An 11151-nucleotide genomic window follows, 5' to 3' on the forward strand; every position below is an offset into this window, starting at 1 on the left:
ATGCTGTAAAAACCCTGAACAGAAAACAAAACCTGACTACACTCCCACCTCAAGTTCCACAGCCAGGACAATCCACCGAGCTTTAGGCGACCCAATAATTAAAGACGCCCTGAAGGCATAGTCGAAAGCAAACCCAACGCTATAATACAGTGACAGGAGAGCGAGGAATAGGGGAAACGAACCTAAAATGGCCGCGAAGCGACAAGGAAAAGGCAGGGGCAGTCATTATCCCACAATTACCCACCGCAAGTTAAACTGCTGTTGAAAAAAATCGATGGAGCTTCCGGAGGGCAGGCTCGACGTTGAAAGCCTTCGCGACATCCACGGGACAGGGCAAGTACAGTATCTGAAGGCGGAATCTGTCGATCGAACCAATCAGCTAATGTTTCAAGTGTTTGTTTCCCTGTCCGTTTCGCTCTAAAGGTGCAAAACGCGGTCCTGAAAAGCAGACGCGGAGATTTTCTCTTGCCGATAAGAACTAAAAGAAAATTGGATGGTTCATTATGTGGGTTTTTTCTCTTATTTTCCTTTTTCCTTTTTCTCGAAAATTGTTATGGTGTTTTTGTGTGTGTGGGGAAAAAACGTAAACCATGCACCTTCCACAGTTATAGAGTGTCTTTTTTTTTAATTTGCAGGATTGAACGGTTCATTGACTTTCCATGAGATACAATAAAGCTAAACGGGAGGGAAAAAAAGGTCAACAGATGAATATGACAGATTAGAACGCCTAAACGTGTTATTTTCTGACATTTTGTTTCCTTATCGATAGAAACAAACCACCGTTTCAAGTTGCATCTCAAGACCCTTAACAGTATCAATGAGAAATGACTGAAATACGAATCCGCTCTGTCTGACAGGTTAATTAAAAGACCATAGAAAGGTCATGCCATTTAATCCGGAGAGGAAGCTTCGGTTGACCGCACAACACTTGTTTTTATACATGATTCTCGTGGGAATTTACTAAACAGCTCATTCGTGGATGACAGTCAAGCGTCTTTCTAACTTCAATATCAAGAGGAAAATCTTGTATACGTTTAAAAGCACAATCCCTCCCGTGAAAAAAGGTTAGACTCACTATCTCAAATCTAAGGCTTTATATTTTGTGTCCATTTTTTTAAATTTATTTTATTTTTTTATTTTTATTTGTTTTACATGGGATAAGATCATCCCTCCACTTGTACACATACCAGAAAGCAACATCCCGAGTGGGATTTTTTTAATGAATTAATTTTGAACATTGTTACTTGTGTCAGTTAAAAAAGTAATTCATTAAAAAAAACCTGCTCTCCATAGAAAGCACCCAGGCTTATTAATTTTAGTACGTGTGCTAAGTGGAGGGATGTTCTTATGTAAAAACCCTGGTCAGATCTGAGATGGTTAATGGAATATATCACACGGGAAGGTCAGACAGACAGACACACAGACAGACAAACAGATCGACTAATATACAGCCAGCCAGCCAGCCAGCCAGCCAGATAAGTCAACGGACACATGAACGGATTGAAACATCCACAGACAGATAGTTCAACAGCCATTCATCCATCCATCCATCCATCCATCCATCCATCCATCCATCCATCCATCCATCCATCCATCCATCCAGAACTGACCAAAGGACTCACAGTGAAAGTAGCTCTTGGTGCGGAGGTAGCTGACGGCCAGTCTCAGCACTGAGAGTTTGTCCAGCTTGGAGATGACGCTCTGCTCGAAGGGCAGGAGACTGGCCAGGTGGTCAAGCTCCGAGTTGAGCCGTTCCCTGTGACGTTTGCTGGGGTTGCTCTTTGGGGGGTCCTTGACCGGGGCTTTGACACTGCTGAGGACATCAGAAAAATGTGCAATCTTTATTAACACGAGTGGATCATCTACAAGTAAATATCATCAAGGTTTTTTTTTACATTGAGAGATAAAGCAGAAAAATGTGTAGGCGCTGTATAGTTTACGGTGTAAATAAAGCATTCTCTAAATTTCTATGAAATACAAAAGAAAAAAAAGAAAAAAAGAATACCCCACCAACAACAACAAATAAACAAAGCAAAACCAAACCATATGCGTTCTGACCCCCCCCTACAAACACACACACTCACACACACACATACACACATACACACGCACACACACACACGCACTCACACACATCATACACACACACACACACACACAAACACACACACACACACACACACATACAAACACACACAAAAACAGAAGAAAGAATTAGAAAAATCCCACATCAATTCTGTTCTTCCGTCTCTTTTCCTAATCTTCCCTTCCTAGCCCAATTCCAAAGTCAAGCCAAACTTAAACTAAATGTGAATGTATCTGTGTTCTGACTGTTTTGTAACGAGAAAACCCCAATGTCAATGACACTTTAGTCCGGAACTATGCTATAAAATAGCATGTGGAATTAAAATAACTGTGGTTTCTGTCAAAAACAAGAATTCAAGCATGATAAATTGAAAGATCAGTCGCAGGCAACCCGTCCACCCCTCCTGTCCTTCGGCCATTCCTCCCCTCCCCGAACCCAAAAGAGTTCCCCCCACACATAAACTAAACCGAAACTAAAGTCCCTCAGTCTTTTAACGCCATGACAAGAAACGGGCCCACAATGAGGGAAGGATGTGAAATCAAAAAAACTATGCTTTCTGACACAAAGATAAAATAAAGCATGAGGAACGGAAACAAAACTATATGCTTTCTGACACAAAGATAAAATAAAGCATGAGGAATGGAAACAAAACTATGCTTTCCGACAAGGACAAGCAATAAAGCATATCAAATTAAAAGAAGTATACTTTCTGACAAGATTGGTTGTTGTTTTTAGAAATAAGAATTGTTTATGTCCTATTCATTTGTCTATTTGGGACCGAGTCAATTTTATTTCCTTTCTCATCTGACAATAAGACGGGATTAAACGCAAGTGACATTAATATAACTTTGCCCCCCCCCCCCCCTTCCCTGAAAAAAATCATAAAAAAAAGAAAAAGAAAAAATAGCATGTACAATTAAAAGATCAGTTGTACGACACCCCACTACCTCTCCTATCTTCCCCCCCCTGCCCTCCCCCCTCCCCCGCACTCCCCCTCGTCCCAAAGTCAAGCCAAACTAAGGTCCCTCGTTCCCTTGACGCCGTGGCAGGCAACGGGTCCACAATGGCGGGCGCCTAGCGCTGAAGTGACACCCCCTCTGTAAGGCGACACGCCCAGCGTTTAATTGCAAATCAAAAGGTGAACGGCTTAATTCAGCCGAGACAGACCCCTGCTTCTGCTCCCAAAAACCTCAACGGCCCTCTAGAGACACTGGTGCTATTATCATATCATTAGGTCGGTCAGGCTGGTTGGACACTCTCGAGTTCATCGTCATTTTAGGGAGAGAAAGATGAGGGGGGGGGGGGGGTAGTTAAGGATGGTGGCTGGTTGACAGGGATTTTGTGTGTGATTTGTTGAAGATTCAGTTTCATGTCCTCTGAGGTTTGGTGAAGGGTGAATGGGGAAGGGGGAAGGGGATTTTGCTTGCTTTGCCTTGAGGGGTATAGGGGTTTTCAGTGACAATATTTTGTGGATTAATGTTTCGAAGAATTGACTGACGAAGGGTCGTTTGTGGAAACAACGATGTCCCTTTGGAATCCAGCTCAATTTCTTGCAGAAACGATGCTGCTTTTGTTAAATAGTTTGATATTTTGTTTGTTGTTGTGGTGTCAGGCCACCGGCATTTTGGTCTCGGTTTACAACCTTTACATTTTGTTGGAGCTTCTGATTTCAGCAACCAACTCTTTGGTTCTTCCTCCTCTGCCAAACTGGCAAACACTGATACAAATGTAGTAGTATCAGCATTCCCGAAGAATCAGATCTGCCATATTTTGACAGTGGAAAGTGTATGCAGGTTAAACTTTCCGGGGCAAGATTCTCTTAAAATCTTGTGACAAATGAAATATTTGGTCAGAAAACCCTACCAGGAGTGTAAGTCCCCAGATATTTAACTCCTTACGCTTGGAGGACAAGTCTCAGCCAATCTAAGTTAAAACTCTAAGTACGAAGCCTATTTAAGTGATGTACACTTGACAATCACATTAACATAATTTATACATGTGTGCAGATTTCACGTAACACAGATTAGCTGTCTGCAAAACATTAGCACCAAAAGGCACTGCTTTTTTCAGCTCTTTCACAAAACAAAACAAACCCACAGACAAAAAACCCCACCCAAAACACACTCTCTACTCAGAAAGCACCAAGGCCGTTGGTTTGTGGTATGTGTCCAAGTGGAATCATACCCTTACTCATGCAAAACTCTGGAAGAACAATCAGTGTCAGACGATGCAAGAGATCGATGCTTTAACCAGTTAACCACCATCACTCCCCCCCCCCTCGCCCTCACCATGGAGTGACAAGCCTCATCAGCGACGTCAAGAGCGCAACTCGCAGAGGGACTTGCCGTCAAGACCACGTAACGGTTACGCCCCGGTGGCCCAAAAGAAGAGGGGTGGGAGGAGGAGGAGGAGGGGGACAGGGGTCAACATTTATTAAGTGGGAGATGGGAGGGGGAGGGGTATCTTGAAGAAGCTGAAAAGGACAATATTTGGAGAGGAATTCAACAGGAAGACAACAAAAATTAAGTGAGAGACAATGGGTAGAGAAGCTGATGGGGAAAAGGAGAGAAAAAGAGCACGAGAGGAGGAGAAGAAGAGGGAGGAAGAGAAGGAGGAAGATAAAGAGGAGGACGAGGGGTTGTGTAACTAGATTTAAGAAAACAAACACACCCGTAACGTAGCATCGTATACATACTGAATATAAATATAGGTGAGAATACAACGAGACATGAGCATGAACAGCCGAGTGTCCTACTTTAAGATTTGACCTGGTAAAAGAAACAGAGAGGAGAACTTGTCTTTTAACCTAAAGAGAAGCTTAGATGATGGAGAAAAACACGAACAAGAACAAGATAAGCTACACAGAACACGACGAGAAAAGCCAGCGAACTGATGAAAGCTTGCCTAATCCGATACTAAAGCATACTTGAATAGGAGAACATGACATAGGGTTTGGACAGACGTGAGTCTTAAGTAATACAAAAGCAAGAACACGCAACCGGCAGAAAGCCAGTAGCCAGGGTGTGTGTGAGGGGTGTGGGCTGGGGGGGGGGGGGGAGGGGAGGGGGGCTTTGGGAGTCCGGGGGAGAGACACCAGCCATGCGTTGCTCAGAATCACAATGCGTTGCTCAGAATCACAATAGCCCGCTCAGAGAAAAGTCGCTCTGGATTGGTCTATGCAACGGGCTCACAACGAGGCAAATCGCTTCACGAAGGCGACGAAGAAAGCACGATTGCTGCTAGATATAAAAAAAGTTGTACAGTGGTCGCCGGTTAATATGACCACTTTGGGACCGGGATGAAATGGTCATAATAAGCGGCTGGTCATATTAACCGATGTTAGAGAAAACGACTTAAAAAAAATCGCAAAACGAAACATTTTTTTTTGTAATTAATAATTGTAAGAAAATGTAACTTGTTGGCAACAAACACAAAATTAAATATGTGTACTGTACATTGTAGCCATTATAGATGACGTCCGTTGAAAAGAAATTGAAATGGAATGAAAAGTAAATGGAAGAAACGGCATATACACGTCCAAATGTTCACTTTTGGGCCTGGAAAAAATCACGGATGTTGGTGTGCGTGTTGGTGCTAGACCAGAGGAGATCCTTCACTTCATTGTCAAAGGCTCCAAACTTCTCCATGTTGTAGCCGCGAGTTTGAAGTCCAGACCTCAGTTTCTCCATGAGCGCTCTCATTTCAGGAGCTGTTGGGGGTGGGGGTTCCTCTTCGTCATCACTTTCAGGTTCTGTCTCGGTCTCGGTTTCATCCAATGACGTCCCTGGGGGCAATGATGTCACAATGTTCTGCATTATGGTTTCATTAATGTTCTCATCTGTGCAGCACTCTCACGCATACTACAGGATGGTAGAGCTTTACATTTGTCAATAAGTTCTAGCTTTTCCTCGGCTGTCCGATCTTGGCGTTTTCGTTTCGACATTGATTCCTCTTGAATCAGACTGAAAGATTGGTTGGCTCGTGCTCTGTTTGCCCAAAAGAGAGAATAATGTTCGTGATCACTTTAGATTTATTCACGGGAAATAATGAAAAGATCGCACGCTTTTTTGCCTTTTTTATGACGCTCAGTCTCGGGGAAAAAAAGAGAGAGAATAATGATCGCGACATTAGAGATCACTGAGCACTGATCACTGATCACTTTAGTTTCATTCACGAAAAAGAAAGAAAATATCGCACGCCTTTTTGCCTTTTTCAAAAAATCGTATGTATTTTTCCCCCCGAGTGATTTCAAACTGAAAAAGATGTGAACTTGTTGCCATTTTCTCGAAACAATGTGGCCATATTAAGCGGCGTTGTGGTCATATTAAGCGGCTTTTTCTAATACATAACAAAGAAGGACAATTCCGGACCGGGTAAAATTGGTCATAATACGCGGCTGGTCATATTAACCGCGGTCATATTAACCGGCGACCACTGTACTTCTTAAACTAGTAAACGATTCGGTCAGTGAAATCGTCAGAGAGAACGTGGTTATGATGGAAAATTTAGCTGGGGTAGTCCCTGAACCTTGAAAAGCGGTGGATCCCTCGGGTTACGTCGAAAACCACGCCGAGAAGATCGCAACACGCTACACGGCATCGCAGTGTAAACACCGCCGCCATCTTGGATTACGCAGCGCGCGGTGGGCGAGCATAAATACCAAAGCCGCTCGCCGAGGGCTTCGCGAGCGCTTTCCTGCACTGCCCTAAGAAACGGCTTTCTGTCATTCGCACTGCGGGCGACCCGTGGCGAACCGCTCTGGGCAACTCGTCTCAGGACAGACTCTTAACTGAAAGGAAAGCTGGGCACACGTCCAAAAAGGACGATGGCCACTTTCGCCAGGAGAGCCTCAGAGGGAGAATCCCCGAGGGCTCAGTCCAGGGGCGGACCAAGACAGATGGAGGCGAGGAGGGCGATTGTGCCCTAAACCTCCCTAACGATCTGCCAGCGCTCTGCAAGTCCATAAATTCCAGCCTGCTTCCTATTGTCAGGCAGCAGGACCCCCAGCCTTCCACCCACTCCATCCTCCCCCTCCGGAGGCTTACGGAATTGCACGTCAGCCGAGACGAGAGCGGCAGAAGAGAAGGCGTGGAGTGGTGGTGGTAGTGGTCTCGGTGGACCGTGCAAGTCGATGTCATTGTGATGAAGTGCTACGCCAAGGACTGGTCTTAGAGTGTTTGGTGGGCGTGGGTGGGAGGGTGGAGGGAAGAGTGTGGGTGTGTGATTTGCGAGGAGAAGTGTGTGTGTGTGTGTGGGGGTGTGTGGGTGTGTTGGGGGGGGGGGGGGGGCAGTACGCGTACGTACACACTTTAATGAATATATTGAAACGTCGTTTCTCAAACAGCTGCACATATACTGACAAACCCGTGTTGTTCATAACTTGAACACACACCAATACCAAGTAGCAACATATTGTATAAGTCTAAATTTCCCCAAAGACACCTTGTTTCTATATTGTTCTGCATTTTCTCACGTTCATTTTTTGGGACTGATATTCCACGCAACTAAGACTGGTTCAGCCACGATCTAACGCGACAACATGTTTGTCAACAAGCATGATGATAGACAAAGCGAACAGCGCCGCGACAAACACGCCATTCCCGGATGCGGATGTAGCTTGCGAAAGTAAGACAACTCCCGCAAAGGTTTCGACACAGAAATGGCGTCATTTTTTTTAAAATGAAAGATAGTGTTCTAAATGTCGGTAAGATTTCGCCTTCTGTGTTTATTGTCAGATTAATAAAAAATAATAAAATCTGAAACAGAATGAGGCAGAGCGATATCAAATAACCAAAGGGAAGTAATCGCTCTTTATGCATACGACATAATGCTTAATAATAATAATGCTTGTTATTCTCTCAGGTGCCAGGAGATAAGGTTCCGTACAACTCTCGCTTACTCTATTACACATGTCGTATGCATAAAGAGCGATTACTTCCCTTTGGTTATTTGATATAAAAAAAAAAATAAGACAAAACACGGCGGGTCTACTTTGGCTGTGTTTGCTACAGAACTAACACCAATGAAATATTTCCGTACGTTAACTCTGTTACTGCTGCATTTTACTATCAGTATAAGTATCAATGCTTTTAATTTGTCATTGTAAATCTGTGTTTGCCTGAATAAAAAAAAACTGTTGAAGAAGAAAAAAAAAATCCGTATGTGTTGCATTCATCCATGTAATCTCATTCAGTCGAACCTGTCTAGAACAACCATCCAAGGAACCAACTACAAGTGGTCCATTAAGGCATGTGGTCTTATTGAAAGGTGAATGATATAGAAAAGAACCTCGTCGGGGTTTCTTTGGGGCGGTCGTAATGGGCAGGGGGTTGTTATCAAGAGGTGGACGCTAGGGCAGGTTCGACTGTATAACGTTTATCTTTCGTATTTTTGTCTTTACTTGTTTCGCCTGCGGGAGCATATTTTTTTTCGCTTCAACAGAATGTTAAAACATACAGGGAAGAAAGCAAAAAAGATCAATTTTGAAATTATACGAAACAAAACAAAAGTCCCCATTACTTGCACTGAAATGAACAAAGCAGGCTTAATAATGCCACAATCATTTTTACAAAAGCCCGTCAAAATCGAACGCCCTTGATAACCGCTATTTCCCCCCTCAATTTCAATAAAACTACAAGAATTTGAAACTGAAAAATTAACCTCAAAAGATGATAGGAAAAAAAGCTATTTTATCCGAATAAAGAAAAACACACAATATAATCAACTTTTACTCACGGCCTAACAAGCAAAGAAGGCCTCAAGTTGCCAATTCAATTTTTCACAGTATGTGCTTGAGCATGAAAATCGCAGAGTTTTTCTACGACACATTTTAACTGCGCAATCCTTCCCGTTTAAAGAACTCAACTTACTTTTTCAGATAATTATGGCCAGGCTTTTATATGGAATAAGACCATCCCTCCTCTTGGACCCATACCACGTATCAACAGCTTGTGTGCTCTCTGCGCAGAATGGTATATATATATATTTTTTTTTTAATTGAATAGATTTGTTTAACAGACAGGTGTGGCAATCTGTAAAATCAATTCACACAAAAAAAAAAAAAATCTCACTCGGTATAGAATGCAGATAGAATGTTAATATTTGGTATGTGTTCAAGTCGAGGGATGTTCGTATCCCATGTTAAAGCCTATACTGAGATGGTGAGCCGAACTATTTGTCCGGGAAGGATTCTACCTTTAACCTCAAAGGTTCTTTCTCTCCCCAGCTGCAAAACATGAAGGCAACTTTTGTTTGGCCTCGGGTAGTCTATTAGCCGCACACGACCTTCAATGATGTCTGTCAATGGGGTGGGGATTCGAACCCACACACCCTGAAATCTACCCACAAAAGACGACAAAGGGCGTTTTTGTGTGTGTTCGGGGGTCCACTCCTCGTGTTATACAGTGGAGAGTTTGAAGAGCAGACACGGCCACAACACAAAGAAAGAGAGAGAGAGGGAGAAAGAGAGAGAGAGGGAGAAAGAGAGAGACAAACAGAGACAGACAGAGACAGAGAGACAGAAATAGAGAGAGGTGGGAGGGGGAGAGAGAGGGGCGAGAGAGAGGAGAGAGAGAGAGAGAGAGAGAGAGAGAGAGGAGAGAGAGAGAGAGGGGGGAGAGAGAGGAGAGAGAGAGGAGAGAGAGAGAGCGAAAGAGAGAGAGAGAGGTGGGAGGGGAGAGAGGGAGAGTTGGAGAGTGGGATAGAGAGAAAGAGAGAGAAGAGAGAGAGAGAGAGAGAGAAAGAGAGAGAGAGAGAGGAGAGAGAGAGAGAAAAGAGAGAGAGAGAGAGTTGGAGAGGGGGAGAAAGAGAAAGAGAGAGAGATGGGAGATTGGAGGGGAGAGAGGGAGAGTTGGAAAGGGATCGAGAGAGAGAGTAGAGAGAGGATTGAGAGGGAGGGAGAAACAGAGACAGACAGACAGACAGAGAGACAGAGAAAGACAGAAGGACAAAGATAAACTGACAAAGTCACAGACACAGACACAGAGGTAGAGGGAGAGATACTTAGAGAGACACACAGAGGGGCAATTTTTTCTGTATTTTTTTTCTTTCTCCATCGCCGCCGGAGCTGATGTTTGGTAATTTTTCGCTCCGATCAGGCGTGACAAAAGGCTGGCAGGGGTCAACGAAGCGTGAAGGAACACCTGAACGCCACGCGTCGGACTATAGCTCGCGTCTTTAGCATCCCTACGCTACGCGTGACATTTCTACGATTTCATTTTACCTGTGTATTTTATTTTGTCATTGCGCGACGTATAGTATGCTTTTGCTGTTTGATGATTATCAGAGATATATCTCGCTATATTTGTCTTGGGTGTTTTCCTAATACGTATTCATGCATGTTTATATTGATGCCTTAAACATTTTGAACAGCGAATGAATACATTTTATATTTACTGAGAAGAACTCATATATACATAAATGATGAAGTGCTTGAAAGAAAAGTAAGAAAGAAAGAAAGAAAAAAAGAAAGAAAGAAAGAAAGAAGGAAAGAGAGAAAGAAAGAAAGAAAGAAAGAAAAAAAAAGAAAAAAAGAAAAAAAGAATTAACGAAAAATAAAAAAGATGAATAAAACCCATAAACCAATTCTCTCTCTCTCTCTCTCTCTCTCTCTCTCTCTCTCTCTCTCTCTCTCTCTCTCTCTCTCTCTCTCTCTCTCCCTCTTCTTTCCTCTCTCTCTTTCCCTTTTATATTCTTTGTCCATTCTATTGTCGTGTCCTGTCTCCATTATGCCTTTGCTTTTTGTCAAATATGTATATATATGTATATGTAAGGGAAAGTCGCCAATCCCGGAACAGTCGGCTAACTTGGAACACCTCAATATGCGGTCAACGGGAAACAATTCATGAAATTTTTTTTAGCAGAAATGTCTAGTGACCCCTCCCGATGTTATTGCAAAAAGAAAAATGGCAACTGCGGCAAAACCAAAGAAGAGGTACGTTTTTTTTAACTTTTCTCCCTTCTTCTTCTTATTTCTATTGTCTAGAATTCGTTTTATTACTCTTTATCTATATACGTTCACATAAAATGTTGATTGCTATCACAAACCTACATCAATGTGTTACACT

At 43.0% G+C, this 11151-nt stretch overlaps 1 protein-coding gene across 1 annotated transcript in view; it reads right to left on the reverse strand.

Annotated features, from left to right (window-relative positions):
- Nucleotides 1–11151, reverse strand: part of LOC138962604 (uncharacterized) — an 87895-nt gene that overhangs the window by 45684 nt on the left and 31060 nt on the right. Inside the window, exon 2 of the mRNA XM_070334478.1 lies at nt 1623–1813. Within this exon, the coding sequence (XP_070190579.1) occupies nt 1623–1813 (191 nt within the window). The remainder of the gene's footprint in view (nt 1–1622; nt 1814–11151) is intronic.

Source organism: Littorina saxatilis, linkage group LG3 (genome assembly GCF_037325665.1).
Source record: "Littorina saxatilis isolate snail1 linkage group LG3, US_GU_Lsax_2.0, whole genome shotgun sequence".
In the NCBI taxonomy this organism is placed as follows: Eukaryota; Metazoa; Mollusca; class Gastropoda; order Littorinimorpha; family Littorinidae; genus Littorina; species Littorina saxatilis.